The sequence below is a fragment of the Natrix helvetica genome (assembly GCF_964273705.1).
Source record: "Natrix helvetica genome assembly, chromosome: 6".
Classification (NCBI taxonomy): Eukaryota; Metazoa; Chordata; class Lepidosauria; order Squamata; family Natricidae; genus Natrix; species Natrix helvetica.
This window is the reverse complement of record NC_138553.1, coordinates 9,793,613-9,813,066: the sequence shown is the minus strand read 5'-3', so window position 1 is coordinate 9,813,066 and position 19,454 is coordinate 9,793,613. Positions and strand designations below refer to the sequence as shown.

Genomic DNA, 19,454 nt, shown 5'->3' with positions numbered 1-19,454 from the left:
TGACCATTGCAAGGGGTTGTGGGCACTTTGAAGGAGATAGAAACATTTTGCAGCAAAAGTCAAAGGCCGCCTAAATGACAAAAAGAGAAAGCAATATACCGTATTTTTTAGACTATAAGACGCACCGGAGTATAAGACGCACCAAGATTTTGAAGAAGTAGTTTTGTTAAAAAACGTTTTTGCCCCCCCCCTGCCCCCAGGAGCACTCTGCAGGTCTCCCAAACCCTGCATGCAGATAGTTTGGCAGGCCTGCAAAGTGCTCCTGGCGGTCGGGGAGGGCAAAAAACACGCCGCGTGGGGGATTTGGGAAGCGAAAAACGGCCTCCGTTTGGGAGACCTGTAGAGTGCTCCTGGGGGCTCGGGAGAGCAAAAATGAGGAAACAATGAGGTGTGCAGAGGGTTTGGGAGCCTACAGACTGCTCTTGGGGGCTTGGGAGGGCAAAAACACCCCCTGTTTTGTGGGAAATGGGCCCTTCTTCACTTGTTTTTCGCCCTCCCGAGCCCCCAGGAGCACTCTGCAGGCCTCCCAAACCCTCTGCCTGTCCATTTTTGCAAAAAATGGGATGCACGGGGTGGGGTTTTAGGAGGCCAAAAATGCTTTATTCAGTGTATAAGACGCACCCAGATTTCACCCTCTTTTGGGGGGGGGGGAAGGTGCATCTTATATTCTGAAAAATATGGTATTATGAATATTTGTTGTGTGGAAAGGATCTGAGTATAGCTAAGTCTGCTTCTTTTTTTCCATGATTTTGAAACAAGTTGTCATTCATGCTGATTTCTCACTTCTGTCCAACCAACACGTATCCATTTTCTTTTCTAGAGTTCCTGCCTTCCTTGAAAAGCCTCCTTGGAAATCCAGTTTACTTCTTATATCTCTGCTCCAGTATCATCCAGTTCAATTCTCTCATTGGCATGGTGACCTATAAGCCAAAATATATTGAACAACAGTTTGGACAATCATCTTCCAAGACCAATTTTATCATAGGTAAGGTTGAGGAGGTGCTGGTGACTGGGAATGAAGCAGATGCTACTTTGTTTGGGGTTTAAGACGTGTAGAAAAAAAAGAGGGGAACGCGGTGGCTCAGTGGCCAAGACGCTGAGCTTGTCGATCAGAAAGGTCAGCAGTTTGGCGGTTTGAATCCCTAGCGCCGCATAATGGAGTGAGCTCCCGTTGTCCCAGCTTCTGCCAACCTAGCAGTTCGAAAGCATGTAAAAAATGCAAGTAGAAAAATAGGGACCACCTTTGGTGGGAAGGTAACAGCGTTCCGTGCACCTTTGGCATTTAGTCATGCCGGCCACATGACCATGGAGATGTCTTTGGACAGCGCTGGTTCTTTGGCTTTGAAACGGAGATGAGCACCTCCCCCTCGGGAATGACTAGCAAGGGGAACCTTTACCTTTACCACCTTACATGTAGACAAAAGCCCATAATCCAAGGCTTGATGACAACGTTGATAGATGCCGGAGGGGGAAATCATTACTTGGAGAAGTAATCATATATTTTTTTAAAAAAATTAATGTAATTTTAAGTCACTTATACATCAAATCAAATTTAGTCTTTACCTTGGCTGCATGTATGTGTCCCTTGGCTTGCTATGCCTCTCAAAGGGTAAAAACAGCCCTTTTGACTGGAAAAAAAAAAGATTGCACAGCTGTGATACAGAGACATAAAGTTAACACACTGTCGCTCTATCTTCCTTCCGTCTGTTTTTGTCTGGCAGATCTAATAGACCGTGCTTGTTTTTGTAGCTGGCTAACTTGAGAACACATCACTGCTACTTGCAGCTCGTAGTCGGCACAGGAAAATTCGGGGAAAGTTAGCATTAAAGAACTTGGAGATCTTGTTCATCTCTAACTCCTAGTGGTTTGTGAAAGCAGCCTTTCCTGAAGGAAGCACTTAAAATCAGCTATGTCAGGTTTTTCACCCTTTACAACACCGGTCACCAACTGGTGGTCTGTGAGAACATTTTGGTAGTCCTCAGAAAAATTATTTGCATTTTTTAAATTGCACTAATTAAGGGGTCCTCAAACTACGCCCCCTGGGATGGATACGTACAATGAACGTTTGTGTTGTTGCAAAGAGTCTCCCCCTTTGGGGTCTCTTTGTGTGGGTCGGAGGGGGGTCGAAATTCCGACTTGGGGTCTGCTTCAGCCTCCTGGTACGGAGCTTTGGGCAAAGGTTGGATGGAAATCTCACTGGTGGCAAAGAGCCATAGGGCCTTGTTCCAGTGGGAGTGCATGATGGCCTGGAACTGGCTGACCATCTCAGCCCTCTGATCCTCCAGGCACTGACACCTGGCCTTGCACTCCCGCAGGTCTTCCCTCTACTTGGAAAGCCGATGCTCGTAGTCCTCAGGGAGGTGCTTCTGCTGAGCCTCCATCTCAGCCAGATCCAATTTGAACTGAGCTAGCTGTTTTGCTAACTCTTTCTCAGGGTGGCTGCTTAGCTCCAACAACTGCTTCCTGTTGGGGCTTTAAGGAGCCCAGTGGGCAGACGAGGAATGGCGAGTAGAGGCTGGTGAGGTGCCCCTTGATGTGAGTGACATTGACTTGGCCACGCCCACCCAGTCACATGAGTACCTTGCCACGCCCACCCAGCTGGTCATTAGGCAGATCATATTAGTGGTCCGTGGGATTTAAAATTATGAAATTAGTGATCCCTGAGGTCCGAAAAGTTGGTGACCTCTGCTTTACAACATACAGAATGAGAATTCTACTCCCTAATTGAGGAATTCTGGAAGGCAAGGTCCATATTTCTGGAAACTGCCAGATTTGGATAATATTGTTTTTTTACCATATTGGGGCCAAATATTTGGTCAAAGAAAAGACTTAATTTTTCATAGAGGATTAAGAGAAATTAATCTGGTTTGCTTGCAATTTGAGTTGTTTTTTTTCCCCTAAATGACCCAATGATTGTGTGAAATCCTTGAAGTTAGGAAACAATATTTCCTGGGCTTCCACTTTTCAAATTGTAGCATAATTTGAAAATGCTGTTTCAAGAGAAGTAGAGGTGTTTAGAAACAATTCTTCCTATCCATAACACAGTACTTTCCATTGTATTTTAAGCTTTTCTCTGGCCTAAGCCTTCAGCTATGTGTGAAACACTTCGGGATTGTGTAAACAGAAAGAATAGAACTTATCAAGTTTATAAAGAATATGCAAAATATTTATTGTTGCTAACTTACCGCATTATAATACTGGTAAAGGTTCCCCTCGCACATATGTGCTAGTCGTTCCTAACTCTAGGGGGTGGTGCTCATTTCTGTTTCAAAGCCGAAGAGCCAGCACTGTCCGAAGACGTCTCCGTGGTCATGTGACCAGCATGACTAAACACTGAAGGTGCACGGAAGGCTGTTACTTTCCCACCAAAGGTGGTCCCTATTTTTCTACTGGCATTTTTACATGCTTTCAAACTGCTAGGTTGGCAGAAGCTGGGACAAGTAAAACAGGTCCAGATAATATGTTATGTTAAAATAATCGTGTAATATAGGGAAGGTTGATTTGCAGCCATTGGGCTACATAGAGAGTCCTCCCCAAAAAATTGTTTGAACCCCCAAAAGTTCCCAGGACTATCCTGTCAAAATGTAGTGGAAAACAGCCAGAGTTTGGTGGTGTGATTATTTGCTTTTTGTTCACAAAGATCTAAAATTGGTGTTTTTATATTTAGTGTATCTATTTTAGAGAAGGAAAAAAGAACCCAGACTGCTCAGAATGTCCATTTTTCCCTAAAGAAGCTGAAAGATGAAGCTCTCCATCACAAGGGTGTCAAGCTCAAGGCCCATTGGCTGAATCCAGCCCAGGGGATACTTAGCTCTGGCCCACAGGGCTGCCCTGGACCAGTCTGCGGTGCCTTTGCCAGCAAAAATGGAGCTTGGGAAGGCTGTGGGCGGACACCCCTCAAGCTCCGTTTTTCGCTAGCAAAAAACAAAAACAAAACAAAAGGAGAAATGTTTTCCCTTTTGCATTTGAGAATGCAAGAAAGGACAGGAAAGGAGAAAGGGGAAGAGGAAAGGCAAAGAAAAAGAAGGGAAGATGGGAAGAGAGCAAGGAAGGAAAAATAAGGAAAAAGGGGAAGGAAGGAAGGAAGGAAGGAAGGAAGGAAGGAAGGAAGGAAGAAGAAGGAAGAGGGAAGGAAAAAGAAGGGAAGGAAGGAGTAGGAAGAGGGAAGGAAAAATAACGGAAGGAAGGAAGGAAGGAGAAGGAAGAGGGAAGGAAAAAGAAGGAAGGAAGGAGAAGGAAGAGGGAAAGAAAAAGAAGGGAAGGAAGGAGAAGGAAGAGGGAAAGAAAAAGAAGGGAAGAAAGGAAGGAGAAGAAAAAGGGAAGGAAAAAGAAGAGAAGGAAGGAAGGAAGAGGAAGGGAGGGAGGGAGGAAGTTATAATGAGAGTGAGGGAGGATCTGAGGGAAACCCTCCCTTAGCACTTGGCCACCACAAGTGCTTCTGACACAAGTGACGTTGAATTGGCCCCGCCTATCCCAGCCACACCCAACCTGGCCACACCCACCCACCTGAGGTCAAACACAACCCTGATGCGGCCCTCAATGAAATTCAGTTTGACACCTCTGATCTATGAATTGGAATCATGCCCATTGTCTGTCCTAACTCAGCGGATACCAGGATGAATTTAGCATACTCAATGCATAAACTCTTCTGAAGAATGGGGCAAAAGAAGGTAACAAACACTTCTTGGTCCAATCCTAGTAGTTCCTAAAAATAGGTTTATAACTGTGTCCATTTTCTTCTTGGGGGTGGTGGGTACTGTAGGTCTCATCAACATTCCTGCCGTAGCTCTCGGGATGTTCTCCGGGGGCTTCTTCATGAAGAAATTCAGGCTGAACATGTTGGGGGCAGCCAAGCTTTCCTTGATTTCCTCCTTCCTTGGCTACCTCTTGCTCCTCACCCTTTTCACAACTGGTTGCAAAAATGCAGAAGTGGCCGGCTTGACCATCTCCTATGAGGGGTAAGTTCCACTGAAGAAGTGGGAGTAGTTCACTCTATAGTCGTTGTTAAATTGTGTCATTGTCTTCCATTGTGACTCTTGAAGTTCAGATGATTTCTGAACTTCTTTCTGTGTGAATTGGGTGACCATCTTCTATAATAATTGGGTACCTGGTGCTGTGGATTGTACACCAACAATGCCTTGAAGACTGCAGTTTGCTCACAGTTATTGGAGGTGGAAAACTGCTCTGCTTCAAATAACTTTAGCAGAAGACAAGGCTGCAGAGAAGGAAGGGAGGGACGAAGGAAGGAGGGAGGAAAGCAAGGGAGACAGAAAGGAAGGAAGGAAGGAAGGAAGAAAGAAAGAAAGAAAGAGAAAGAAAGAAAGAAAGAAAGAAAGAAAGAAAGAAAGAAAGAAAGAAAGAAAGAAAGAAAGAAAGAAAGAAAGCAAGCTGATGCACTGGGGTGCTGTCCAATTATGTTATGCTCCAACTGTGGTCTGCAGTTGGGCCAATGTTGAGAAACAACCTACAATGATCTTGCAGTATTCTCTCTTTTCTCCACTAGCAATAAGCCAATTTCCTCCTATGAGCAAACTCTGTTTTCAGAGTGCAATGCAGGATGTGCATGTTCCAAAAATGAGTGGGATCCTATATGTGGAGAAAATGGGATCACGTATATCTCAGCTTGCCTCGCTGGTTGTAAAACATCCAATGGAAGTGGGAAAAACATGGTAAACACCTTCTTGTTTCACCTAGTTTAAAGGCTAGAAACAATCAGATCAGGTCTCCTTGGTTATTAGTTTCATCAATTGATTCTTGTCCTGACCTCAGGTGCTTTGGAGAATAGGATGACTCCCTCTTCTTTGTAACAGCTGCTATGGTTGTGGCCCACCAGTGGCCAGCGGATCTGTCAGCAGATTCTGACAGTGAGGAGGTTGGGGAGAAACATGGGCCAGTCCTGGAGTCTGGGGAAGGCTGTGACGAGGGCTCTGCAGAGATGGGGCCAGGGCCGTCTGAGTTATCAGCTGCCTTCGGAGTCAGACATCAGTGGGGCAGAAGAACAGTTGGAGCCTGTTCCCAGTGTACGCATACGCTGCCAAGAGAAGGCAACAGTTAAGGGCCAACTTTGGAGTAAAGCCACAGGTGGACGGTGAATGGCCCCTCCCATAGGGAATAAAGAGGAGCGAAAGGGGAGTGGAGTTTGCAGGAGACACTTAGTTCGCTGAATTGATTCATGGCTATCAGAGACTCCTTGCCAAGTACTTTCTTGTACAGCGTTGCGTTTTGAAGATATCGGCCTGGCAGCTCTCCAAGCCAGATAAGGTCTGTGACTGTAAATCCAACCTTGAAAGACTTGGCTGGATGTGAATGAGAGGAATTCACAGTAACTTAATCAAAAGGGGTTTTGTCGGGACAAGGAGTTTGCTTCGTGGTTTGGGGAAACCTAGGTCAGAACAGCTATCATGTCTCCCCTAGCCCTTCTTTTCACTAGACTAGACATCTTCAGCTTCTTCTGATTCGATTGTAACCCTTTTCCCTCGCTCCAAATTTAAGCACTTGGCAAGAGCCCATACTGTACTTATTTCTGCTTCGTTTCAGATATTTTATGACTGTAGCTGTGTGGATTTTCCAGAGGCTTCGTCAAGGCATTCTTCAGCCATCTTGGGTCCTTGTCCACAAGGAAAAGAATGCTCCACAATGTTTCTCTATTTTTTGGTGATATCTGTAATCGCTTCCTATACCTTGTCAGTTGGAGGCACTCCGGGATATATTTTGCTTCTCAGGTAATGAATACTTTTAACCGCCGGAGATTTTTCTGTCAACACATTAGCCATATATCAAGTTTTCCCATAATGTCACCTCAGAGCAACGTGATTTTTGTATTTTTCAAGTCCCCTATTTCATTGGGGTTTTTTCCCCCAATAAAAAAGGCAGCAAAACACAAAGTGATTTAATGATATAGGCAGGGGTGGGATTCAGCTGGTTCAAGCTGGTTCAGGCAAACCGGATGTTAATTTTAATCTGGTTTGACGAACCAGTAGTTCTGACGACCGGCCGTCTCTGCCCCACCCTGTCCCTCCCCTCCCAGGAGTCTCCTCATGGTCTGTTCATCATGCCAGATAAGTACAGGGCCGAGGCTCCGGGAGGACAAAAAACGGGCCTCCTGGAACTTCCAGAAATCTGGAAACAGGCCTGTTTCAAGCCTCCAGAGGGCCTCCGGAACCTGGGGAAGGCTGTTTTTGCCGCCCTGGAGGCTCCAGGGAAGACTCCAGAGTCCAGGGAGGGTGAAAAACCGTCTTCCCAGGAGTTCCGGAAGTCCAGAAATGCATCTGTTTCCAGCCTCTGGGGGGCCTCTGGAGCCCGGGGGAGACCATTTTCACTCTCCCAGAGGCTCAAGAAAAGGCTCCGGAGCCTGGGGAGGGCAAAAAATGGGCTTCCCGGAAGCATGTGCAACAAAACACGCACTCAGCAAACCAGTTGTTACACTGGTTGAATTCTACCACTGGATGTAGGACAAGGACTAATAAATATTTAGAAAATGAGGGGAAACTAGAAACCATATAGCTGCTCTCTGGCATAACCTTGCATTTATTGTATCTCAAGGTTTACCGTGTCTATGGATGATCCGCAGCTAAATTGCTCAGTTTTCAGAAACCAAATCTATCGAACTGAAGAGACCTCCCGTATTTTTTGGAGTATAAACACACCAAGATTTTGAAGAGGCAAATTTTTTTAAAAAGCTTTTGCACTCTGCAGACCTCCCAAAAATGGCCTGTTTTTTGTGAAAACGGGCCTGTTTTTTTGACAAAAAAGGGCACGAATAGCCTTTAGGAGGCTTGTAGAGTGTTCCTGGGGGCTGGGGGAGCAGAATTGAGCAAAAATCACCCGTTTTTTGCTCATTTCTGCCCTCACCACCCCCAGGAGCTCTCTAAAAGCCTCCTAAAGGCTCTGCATGGCCATTTTGGTGAGGGGGGGGGGTTCAGGAGGCCAAAAATGTTGTATTCAGTGTATAAGACGCGCCCAGATTTTCATCCTTTGGGGGGGGGGGGAAAGGTGTGTCTTATATTCCAAAAAATACGGTACTTAAAAGACAAATTGGTATTGCTTTTGGAGTCCCGAAAGGGGAACTTTTTGAGGAAAATAAACTAAAATATGGTTTAAGGAAGGAAGAGCATATGTCTTTAATCAAATGGCCCAGTTGTGCAAATAGAAATAGAAACCAATACCAAGGTAGACCTTTTTCCCTAATGAAGCAACTATATAAGACAGATTTTGGCTCCTACAAGGTGTCTTAGGCATATGTTCAACATTTACTAATATAGTAAGCGCATGGAAGATTTGTTGGCTAGTCTGATAGATAATGAACTTTTGTCTGGAAAGCTAAGCACATTTTCATTTTATGAAGTCGGAATGGTAGTTAACTTTTCATGGTGTATGCCTTTATCTTTTAAATCAAACTGGTTTATTCTGGCATGTTTGTTCTGTTTTTCCATTGGGTGCCCATACCATCAAATAAAATAATGTTTATCAATCACCAACAGGTTTTGAAAATATACAAGACAAAAGTACTGTAAAATCAAGAGGATTTTATCTCAAGGAGGAGATAAAATACAAGCATAACAAGGAATCTCTGTAATAAAAATTTAACATATGCAACTATAATGATGTTGGAGGAAATGCCCATCTGGGTTCAGTTCCAAGTGGGGAAAAAGACACTGGAAATATGGAGGCTGCTTGGAAAGATGGTTTAATGGTGGACAGGACCACACGGTTTGAGATCCTGGGCAAAAAAGGGAAGAGATGCTGAGAGTGCCTGGGTTGGATGCCCTCTCTGGGCTTTTGAATTTGAGCTTGTATTCTGATTGGTTGTCAGACTCCCATGAGGCCATGCAGGGGTAACTTGTCTGTGTCCCAGGCTTGGTTGAGCTTTGCTGGGTGATGATGTAATGAAGGGCCTTTGGGCAATTCCTCCTATGGTTCTGCCTGAAGGAGGTAGATCTTTGTTATGTAGAATAGACTGGCCCAGGCCTTAATGGCCCATTAACAAAGGTAACAAATGGCTCATTCACATTCAGGAAACGCCTGCCTCTGTGTAGTTTTATTCTCTTCTTTCAAGCAGAATAACAGCCAAAACTATTACTCCTGATTTTATTAATAATAATATTAAATATGTGCTATAAGGGGAACGCGGTGGCTCAGTGGTTAAGATGCTGGGCTTGTCGATCAGAAAGGTTGGCAGTTCAGTGGTTCGAATCCCTAGTACCGCATAATGGGCTGATCTCCCATTAGGTGTCCCAGCTTCTGCCAACCTAGCAGTTCAAAAGCATGTAAAAATGCAAGTAGAAAAATAGGAACCACTTTGATAACAGCGTTCCGGCCACATGACCACGGAGACGTCTTCGGACAGTGCTGGCTCTTCGGCTTTGAAACGGAGATGAGCACCGCCCCCTAGAGTTGGGAACAACTAGCACAAATGTGCGAGGGGAACCTTTACCTTTATGTGCTATAAACTAATAATAGTTCACATATTGAAGAAGTCCTTCAGGCACTGAATTCTGCTGCATTAAATTAAACACTGGAAATGAAGTGAAGGGATTTAAAAGGGCTGAAATACTACCTAATCACAGTTTGTTCTAAAATATTTCTGAGAATTAGATGTGGTTTAAACAAATTCCACCCTTTTAATCACGGGAGTAATTTTTTAAGCATCCAACAGGTGGCAGTCCTATTCTAATATCAGCAACTCTACTTTTTTCAAGTAGATGGAATGCTTTCTCTTGGGTAACACACGTACCATGGCGTGTATACAAATCTCATATAGTTAGGAATCCACGCATCCTGTTGCTCTTACAGAATGCAAGCCTGTGTACTGATGAATCTGGACTGGTAACTCTCTGCTCAAATTGCAAACAGGAACCCTTTGATTCATTGAAATTCCGTTCAACAGGTTCAATGCTTCACCCTAACTCAGGGGTGTGAAATTTGATTTCTTTGAGGGCTGCATCAGGGTTGTGTTTGATCTTGGGCGGAGCTGGGGGTGTGGCCAGGGGGACTTGGCCAGCTTAACATTACTTGTGTTGGCGCCCAAGGGCTCTGCCAGCAAAAACGGGTTTCCGAGCTCCATTTTCGGCTGCAACCGTCTGCTAGTGAAAACAGAGCTCAGTCGGGGCACACGCATTTTCACTGGCAGAGGCACCACAGGTTTCTGTTCTTCACTGTTTCCAGGGCAGCTCGGCGAGCCCAGGGCTGAATCCAGCCCACAGGCCTTGAATTTGACACCCCTGCCCTATCTAAATCTATTGCACAAGTCCTTCCACTTAGTTGCAGACCCTACAATGAATTGGATGGCATTACAATGACGTGACTTTTAAACCTCTGGATTTTGGAAGCAATCCTTTCAGTTGAATCATTTCTTAAGAAAGCAAAAAAAAAAACCAACCCTTGATTCTTGCAGCTTTACAAACTCTCTGGAAGTCCTAATATTAAAAGCATGTTTCTGAACATATTTCCATGCTTTTTCCAAAGTCTTGAGACTTTCTAAAGTTTCAGACTGACTGTTCTTTTGCCGTTAATAGCCATTTTCTTTTCAGTTTTAGTTCCTTCACTGAGTCAACTTTTATCATCTGTTGATATTTTTGCTGTCTGTTGATATTTAATTGAGTCCATTTTTAGCTAAACCCATCATCAGTAACTGAGTATCACCAGTAACTGAGTTTAAACATGCTTGGGATAAACGCGTCTATCAACTGACAATAATTTTAAAAATAAAGTTAAAAATGAATAAATAGTAATTAAAATTAATTAATTAAAAAGAAAAAAAAAACTCAAAGGACAAACTGGATGGACCAGGGGTCTTTTCCTGCCATCATTTCTCTCTATTTCCATTTTTTTCTTCTATCAAGTACAAAAGTTCTCTGTGCCATTGGCTGTAACACAATCCCAACACATAGTAGTAGAGCTACCCCTGTCTGTAAAGTTTGACAAGCAGTTTTTATTTCTTCAAATTTCTCCTTTTTGTCTCCGTAGGTCCTGTGCTGAATGCTTTAATTTTTTTCTTTCTTCAGTCCAAAGCATTTTGTCTCTAATCTTTCCCCATGCTTTCAGAGTTTCCTTTTGCATGCTTTATATGATTCTTCTGTTTTATATATTTCAGATGTATTAATCCTCAGCTGAAATCTTTTGCCCTGGGCATCTATACTTTAACTGTAAGAGTCCTTGGTAAGTAAAAGGTAAAATCTCTTTGCGGGTGAGTACGAATCCTAATGATTACATAGCCAGCTTCATCAAAGTGGTCCAACATTGTCTTCTGCTAGGATGATGTTCTGACCCAGCTTCCCAAACATGACAAACCTCCTGACACGAACTCAAAAGATTCCTTTATTAGGAATGCTGGCAGCCTCAGCAAAAAGTTTCTCTCGCAGGCTAACAAGTCCGTCCAGCCGGAAGATTAATGGTTGTCTGCCACATCTATTCATCTCCGCCCCCTGCCTTTTATCCCCAGAACTAGGGTGAGGCCTTGCTATCAGCAGTGGCTCTTCCGTCCCAAGGACCAGCCCATAGATTTCCACTACTCTCCTCTCCTCTGCCTTCTTTGCATTCGCATGTCAGGCACTGGACTCAGCTGTTCCTCCTCTTCCTCATCAGCCACCACTAGACCTAGGGGTGTTGACTTTCCATCTGAGGGCTGACGAACAACCCAGGCTCCACCTCTCTGTCTCTCTCTCTGCCAGCTCCATTCCCTCTTCCCCCTCAGAGCTCTCAGGTTGCCTTGATGCTGACCCTAACTCCCACGCCTCCTCCTCTTCCTCCTCTGATTCAGCTTCTGAAGGGACCGGCGGCCAATGGGCCACAAGAGATTATTTTTTAACTTCCCAGTGTAGCCTACAGTCCTGAGACTTCCTGATTGCCTCCCATCTAGAGACTGAACACATCCAACCGTGTTTATCCTTTTAAGTTCCCTCTTTTCTTCTACTTCTCATTATATTATTCATTTAAATTATCCTATCCATAAAATACGAACCCAGAGATGTACAGGTAGTCCTCAACCTACAACCACAATTGAGCCCAGAATATATGTTGCTAACTGGGCAATTTGTTAAGTGGGTTTTGCCCCATTTTTTTCGACTTTTCTTGCTGCGTTCGTTAAGTGAATCACTGCAGTTGTTAAATTAGTGACCCGGTTGTTAAATGAATCTGGTTTCCCCATTTACTTTGTTGCAAAAGTTGATGGCATGACCCTGGGACATTGCAACCGTCATAAATGTGAGTCAGTTGTCAAGCATCATGTGACCATGGGGATGCTGCAATGGTCATAAGTCTGAAAAATGGCCATAAGACGCTTTTTTCAGTGCCATTGTAACTTTGAATGGTCACTAAACGAATGGTTGTAAGTCAAGGAATACCTGTATTGCTAAAAAGCCTACGCACAGGAGTCTTCTCCATTAAAGGTTGCACATGCTTGGAGTTAAGATGGAATTCAAGGGAGCTTGGACCTAGTTCGCTTGTGACTACATAGGGAGTTTAGGCGGATCCCTCTTTTAACGCCGTTCCCAGTTCTGTAGCATCAAACGGTCACCAAGAGAACTACCTATACTTGGGAAAATGATATTCTCTAGCCAAGGTGGGAAATGGATCCTGAGACTTGTAGTTTTTAGGACTTGCTCAATTGTGCCACTGCAAATTTGAGGAATTCTAGCAAGCGTTGACCAGAATGTCAGGAGACGGGGTCAGATGTTTGATCCTTTGGTCAAAGATATCTGAGGAACAGTTGGGGCAGTGGTGGGTTTCAAAATTTTTTGGAACCTACTCTGTGGGTGTGGCCTCCTTTGTGGGAGTGGCTTGACAGCCATGTGACTGGGTGGGAGTGGCTTGCCGGCCATGTGACCAGGTGGGAGTGGCTTGCCGGCCAAGTTCAGAGAACACCAAAGGACCCCACAGTCCTCTCCCTCCTTATCTTTTTCCTTTTTGTCCTTCGACTTCTCCTCCTCCTTTCCCCACAATCCCACTCCCTTCTAGCAGTGATGATGTTACCTAGTTTGGTAATGAAATGTCTGTAAGAATACCACCAAGCTCAGAAAGCAGCAAGGATCCCACTACCCCCAACCTCCTCTTTCTCCCTTTCATTCTCCTTTTTGTCTTTTCTGCTCCCCCCCCAAGCTCAGAAAGCAGCAAGGATCCCACTATCCCCCACCTCCTCTTTCTCCCTTTCATTCTCCTTTTTGTCTTTTCTGCTCCTTCCCCCCCCAAGCTCAGAAAGCAGCAAGGATCCCACTATCCCCACCTCCTCTTTCTCCCTTTCATTCTCCTTTTTGTCTTTTCTGCTCCTTTCCCCCCCCCCCCCATCCCCTTCTAGCACTTCACCAGCTCAGGCGCAACCGGAGAAGTTTCTCTTCTCAGAAATGTCTTCAGTGGAGCGGTGGCAGCCTGCGTCCCTTTCAGGAGCTCCACTGAGGAAACTTCTCTGGTCGTACCCGAGCTGGTGGAGCACAGACAAGTGTCGTCCCATCGCCAGGGAGACAGTGAGTGAGGTGAATCGCGTGGTTGCTCAGATCACACGGACGCAGCCCGAGAAGACATTTCTGAGAAGAGAAACTTCTCCGGTCGGGCTGCTCCCGTGTGATCTGAGCAACCACGTGATTCACCTCACTCACTGTCTCCCTGGCGACGGGACGGCATTTGCCTGCACTCCACCAGCTTGGGCGCGACCTGAGAAGTTTCCTCAGTGGAGCTCCTGAAAGGGACGCAGGCTGCCACCGCTCCACTGAAGACATTTCTGAGAAGAGAAACTTCTCCGGTCGCGCCCAAGCTGGTGGAGCGCAGGCAAGCGCCGTCCCGTGACAGGGGCAGGGCAGGAACTTACTTCCGGGTTCATTGACCAATGGGATCGCGCGATCCGGTGCTATCCGGCAGAAACCCACCACTGAGTTGGGGGTAGGTATATTCAGCCAAGACAGCCTTAACAAAAGCTTTCTTTCAATTTCTGGGGAGTGAAAATTAATTAGACAAACTGCCCTGTATTGGCAAGATACAGTTGGAAAGATATCTGAGGAACAGTTGGGGGTAGGTATATTCAGCCAAGAAAGCCTTAACACAAGCTTTCTTTCAATTTCTGGGGGGGTGAAAATTAATTAGACAAACTGCCCTGTATTGGCAACCTGCTAACCAATGTTGATGGGAGGAATGTGGAGGAATTTTGGGAGAAGACCAGTGAGAGGCTGAGACTATGGGCCATTATGCACATGGGAGCAGGATAGGTTTGGGAGGGACTATCCCACCCAGGTTCTCGACAGGAGGCCTTTGAGAGTTTTGTAAAACAGTGATATCTTGATTTTAAGGTGTCGATTCCTTTTTTTATCATTATTTCTTACCACAAAGTGACAAGAACACTGCAAGTTTTATTTTCACCAACCGTGGTCAGGAATGGGTCCAAAAACAATCAAAAGGAGGCTGGACTAGCAATTGTCCACCTATAATATAGGATGAAAAACTCATTTAAAAGCAGATGGTTGGTCTTTTCCAAATAAATTTTGCTTGTCTAGTTGGACGTATTTGGCACTGAATATGCCAGTAAAGAATGCACAGATAACAATATTTGATATACAAATATACTAATTATTTCTTTCCTTCCCATCCCTCCCCATCCCCCATCCCTCTCCCCACCCTCCCTTTCCTTTTCTTCCTCCTTCCTTCCTCCCTCCCACCTTCCTTCTTTCCCTCCTTCCTCCCTTCCCTCCTCCCTCCCTCCCCCTTCCTTCTTTCCCTCCTTCCTTCTTTCCCTCCTTCCTCCCTTCCCTCCTCCCTCCCTCCCTCCCCCTTCCTTCTTTCCCTCCTTCCTTCTTTCCTCCTTCCTCCCTCCCTCCCTCCTTTCCCTCCTTCCTTCTTTCCTCCTTCCTCCCTCCCTCCTTCTTTCCCTCCCTCCTCCCTCCCTCCCTCCTTCCTTCTCTTTCCTTCTTTCTTTCTTTCTTTCTTTCTTATTTTCTTTCTTTTTCTTCTCTTTCTGCAGCAGGAATCCCTGCCCCAGTGTACTTTGGAGTATCCCTAGATACAGCTTGCCTCCGATGGGGAAGCAAACGATGTGGAGGTCCAGGAGCTTGTAGGCTGTATGATTCTAAGGCTTTTAGGTAACCTATTGATTTCTTCTCCATAACTCCCAACAGATTATCATTTGCAGGGCTCCCCTTATCTGATTATTTCTGTCCATCCCACTGCACAGGATGAGCATCTTCCAGGTCCCTTCCCTGAGGCAGTGTCGTCTTATGGGACCTAGGAGAACAATGTTAGGGTTAGGTGGTCCCTGAACCCTAACAGTTCAGGTCATGTATCATATTGTCCAATATCCAAGAGAACATCTACGTCTTTCTTCTTCCAAGAAAGCTACAGTGTTGGGACCTAGGATAACGACCCATTTTTCACTCCTTTTTGCCCTCCCCAGCCCCCTGGAACACTCTGGAAGCCTCCTAAAGGCTCTGCCCGGCCATTTTGGTGAAGGGGGCGGGATTTCGGGAGGCAAAAAATGCTGCATTCAGTGTATAAGACGCACCCAGATTTTCACCCTCTTTTTTGAGGAAAAAAGGTGCGTCTTATACTCCAAAAAATACTGTATATATGTTTGATATAAGCGCCATGGTGGCGCAATGGTTGGAATGTAATATTGCAGGCTAACTCTGCCCACATAGCCAGGAGTTCGATTCCCTCAATCCTGACCGGCTCAAAGTTGACTCAGCCTCCATCCTTCCAAGGTCAGTAAAATGAGGAACCGGATTGTTGGGGCCAATTGGCTGACTCTGTAAACCGCTTAGAGAGGGATGTAAAGCACTGTGAAGCGGTATCTAAGTCTAAGCGCTATTGCTATTGCAGACTTTTCTATTGGAATTATATTTCTAGGGGACCTTGGTGCTCTCTGAACTTGGTTGTTTCCTTGCAGAGTTTCATTACCCAACTAGGTAACATCATCAATGCTAGCTGATTGCCTACTTACTTGATTGGGCAATGAAAGAAACACCTGCAAGAGACAACTAAGCTCAAAGAGCATCAAGGACCCCACAGTTCAACCCTAAGCTACAAATATTATCTTTTATAGTTCTATGCCATATAGACTAGACATGAACTGTGGATCAAGGGGACTTCTTTTTCAAAGAAATAAGTAAATTCATGTGTGTATCTTACGGCTTTGAATGCCAACAGTCCATAGTAGCTGGTCTGCTCTGGTTTGAAGCGAAGAGTCTCAGATTCCTCAGGCTCCCCTTAGCTTTGGAGGCTGCCCCATTGATCAGGAGTTAATTAATATTAACATCATTGATGAGTAATTAATATTAAGACTTTGGTAGCAAGCAAGGTAGTTCTGCAAACAACCAAAGCGCAGAGGCTGGATGTATTCCGTTTCGGTTCCTTTAGCCTCCAGAGACAGGGCTTCCCCAAACACAGGAAGGGGCAACAAATGCCAAAATGGAAGGCCACAATGAGAAGGGAGACACAACAGCATGGGGGCGGGGGGGGAATCCAAGATGATTGATAGATAGATAAATAGATAAATAGATAGATAGATAGATAGATAGATAGATAGATAGATAGATAGATAGATAGATAGATAGATAGATAAGATAGGTAGATAGATAGATAGATAGATAGATAGATAGATAGATAGATAGATAGATAGATAGATAGATGGATGGATGGATGGATGGATGGATGGATGGATGGATGGATGGATGGATGGATGGATGGATGGATGGATGGATAGATGATAGATAGATAGATAGATAGATAGATAGATAGATAGATAGATAGATAGACAGATGAGTAAGTAGGTAGGTAGATGAGAAGAGAAGAGAGAGAGAGACAGACAGAGAGAGACAGACAGAGAGACAGATGAGTAAGTAGGTAGGTAGATGAGAAGAGGAGAGGAGAGGAGAGGAGAGGAGAGAAGAGAGATGAGTAAGTAAGTAGATGAGAATAGAATAGAATAGAATAGAAGAGACAGAGACAGAGAGAGACAGAGACAGACAGACAGACAGATGAGTAAGTAGGTAGGTAGATGAGAAGAAAGAGAGAGAGAGAGAGAGAGAGAGAGAGAGAGAGAGAGAGAGAGAGAGAGAGAGAGATGAGTAAGTAGGTAGATGAGAATAGAATAGAATAGAATAGAATAGAACAGGAGAGAGGGGTGGTGGTGGACGGATGGGTTGGTATGATAGTGAAGCCCCAGAACTGAATGGAAAAGCCGTTCATTTCCTGTCAAATAAAAGGTGTCTCCTTGGACCAGAACCTTTTCCCTTGACGGATAGCTCACAACAACTTATTTGCAGTGGCGTTGCGTGTTGTTTCGCTTCTTTTACAAGCCAGGCTCTGCCTATCCAGACACATAAAGCAGCGTCTTTTCCAAAAATAACAAACAATGATTTTCAGTGACACAACTCAGCAATTCCCTGGCATAAGTGATGGATTTCGGTGCATCTCTCGACCTATCGCAGGTACATCTACCTTGGTTTGACGATCGCTTTAGGCACGGTCTCCACCATCCTCAGCGTTACCGTCTTGATCGCTTTGAAGAAAAGATCCGTTCCGCCACCAAATGAAACCCCGGCGAGTGGCAGAGAGAGAGAAGCTACCCCGGTGAAGAAATGGAAAAGTGACTTTGTCAAGAGCAGCTGCTTAATCCAGAGGGCCTGCTGGACAGAAAAAGAAACACAACTTTAGGAAGACTGTGTATTCGCAAGGAGAATTTGGATTAAAACCGGAGCATCTAACATAGCCTTTTTTCAAGTTGCCAAAATTGAAAAACACTCTTCTTACACAACCCACTATATAGTAATGTGCTGGAATATGGGAGGAAGAGGTGTGGATGTCTCCTTTTAATAAATTTCTTAAGAGGAAACAGGAGGTCCCAAAGGTGATTTTTCAATTGGACTCCTTGGCTCATCCAAGAAGCTTCTTCAGCTCTGACAGGATAGTGGGGAATGGAAGGATTTATATTCCTTGCAGACAGCTGGATATTTGCATCAGTGGGGGGGGCGGGTTTCTAATTTTTTTACTACTAGTTTGCTCTTGCACGCTTGCACAACACTTCTGCACTGATGGGTGGGCGGAGCCTCCCTCCGCTGGTACTACCGGTTTGCCTGATCTGGACCAAACCAGGAGCAACCCATCTCTGATTTGCATCCTTTTAGAGCAGAGATGTCAAACTTGATATCATTGAGGGCACCATCAGGGTTGTGTTTGACCTTGGGGGAGGGGGCAGGGAACGTGGCCAGGAGATGTGGACAGCTCGACATCATTCATGTTGGGGGCGCCTGTGTATTCTGCCAGTGAAAACGGTTCCCACCAGGGGTGGGTTCCTGCCAGTTCTAACCTCTTCTATAGAAGAGGTTCCACAAATCTACAGTGCCGTTTAGAACCGGCTCCAGCTCCCTCCCCCCGCCTGTCCGCACATCATCAAGATGTAGAGCGAGAGGAGGAATTCTGGGAGTTGAAGTCCACAAGTCTTAAAGCTGTCAAGTTTGAACACCCTTGGGATTTTTTTTCCTAAAGGGTTAGGGGTGCAAGGGTCTTGTAACTTGACAGCTTTAAGACTTGCGTGCTTCAAATGCCAGAGTTTCTGAGCCAACATTTTGGTTGCTAAGCAAGAGCGTTGTTAAGTGAGTTTCACCACATTTTACAAGTTGGCCACGCCCACCCAGTCACATGGCTGGCAAGCCACTCCCATCCAGTCACATGACTGGCAAGCCACTCCCACCCAGTCACATGGCTGGCAAGCCACTCCCACCCGGTCACATGGCTGGCAAGCCACTCCCACAAAGCAGGCCACACCCACAGAAGAGGTTCTAAAAATTTTTGAAACCCACCACTGGTTCCCACGCTCCGTTTTCGGCTGCAACAGTCTCTTGCAACCCTCTGTCAGTGAAAATAGAGCTGGCTGAGGAATTCTGGGAGTTGAAGTCCACAAGTCTTAAAGTTGCCAAGGTTGGAGACTCCTGCTCTATAGCATTATTGGTCCCAAGAGTCTATGCAAAATAAAAGAGCAGAAAACTTGGTTTAAAAAGAAAACCTTAAACTGAATGTGACATTTTTGAAAAATGCGTAATCCTCTCTCACGTTCCATTTTTGGATTGTGTCATTGGCTAAACGCAACCGTCATAAATATGAGTCCGCGACCAAGCGTCGGAATTTCGATCACGTGATCAAGGGGATGCTGAAAGAGTCAGAAGTGCGAAAAACGGTCATAAGTCACATGTCCCAGTGCTACAGTTATTTTGAATCGTCACTGAATGAACTATGCGTGCGCTGGCCAGCTGAGTTCTCCTTTTTCAAAGCCATTTTTCACCCTCCCCAGGCTCCAGAGGCTTTATAAGCTTGGTCACATGCCCACCAAGCCACGCCCACCCAGTCACATGACCACCAAGCCACGCCCACAGAACCAGTAGGGAGAAATGTTGAATTTCATCTTCTACCATCTCCAATAAAAGGCAGAGTCAGAAGCATTGACCAGAGAAATTTGGGGGGGAAACTTCTCAAACTTTGTG

At 45.2% G+C, this 19,454-nt stretch overlaps 1 protein-coding gene across 3 annotated transcripts in view; it reads left to right on the top strand.

The window, feature by feature from the left end:
* The window catches only part of LOC309394531 (solute carrier organic anion transporter family member 1C1-like), a 30,247-nt gene extending 12,458 nt beyond the window's left edge, over nucleotides 1-17,789 (top strand). For 2 of the 3 annotated variants that reach the window (XM_081957829.1, XM_081957827.1), the window contains exons 9-15: nucleotides 821-985; nucleotides 4,763-4,958; nucleotides 5,504-5,669; nucleotides 6,538-6,722; nucleotides 11,093-11,157; nucleotides 14,942-15,059; nucleotides 17,406-17,789. In XM_081957829.1, the coding sequence (XP_081813955.1) occupies nucleotides 821-985; nucleotides 4,763-4,958; nucleotides 5,504-5,669; nucleotides 6,538-6,722; nucleotides 11,093-11,157; nucleotides 14,942-15,059; nucleotides 17,406-17,631 (1,121 nt within the window). In that variant the 3' untranslated portion in view covers nucleotides 17,632-17,789. The remainder of the gene's footprint in view (nucleotides 1-820; nucleotides 986-4,762; nucleotides 4,959-5,503; nucleotides 5,670-6,537; nucleotides 6,723-11,092; nucleotides 11,158-14,941; nucleotides 15,060-17,405) is intronic. The other variant, XM_081957828.1, reaches the window with a different exon arrangement.
* Nucleotides 17,790-19,454: the final 1,665 nt, after the last annotated feature.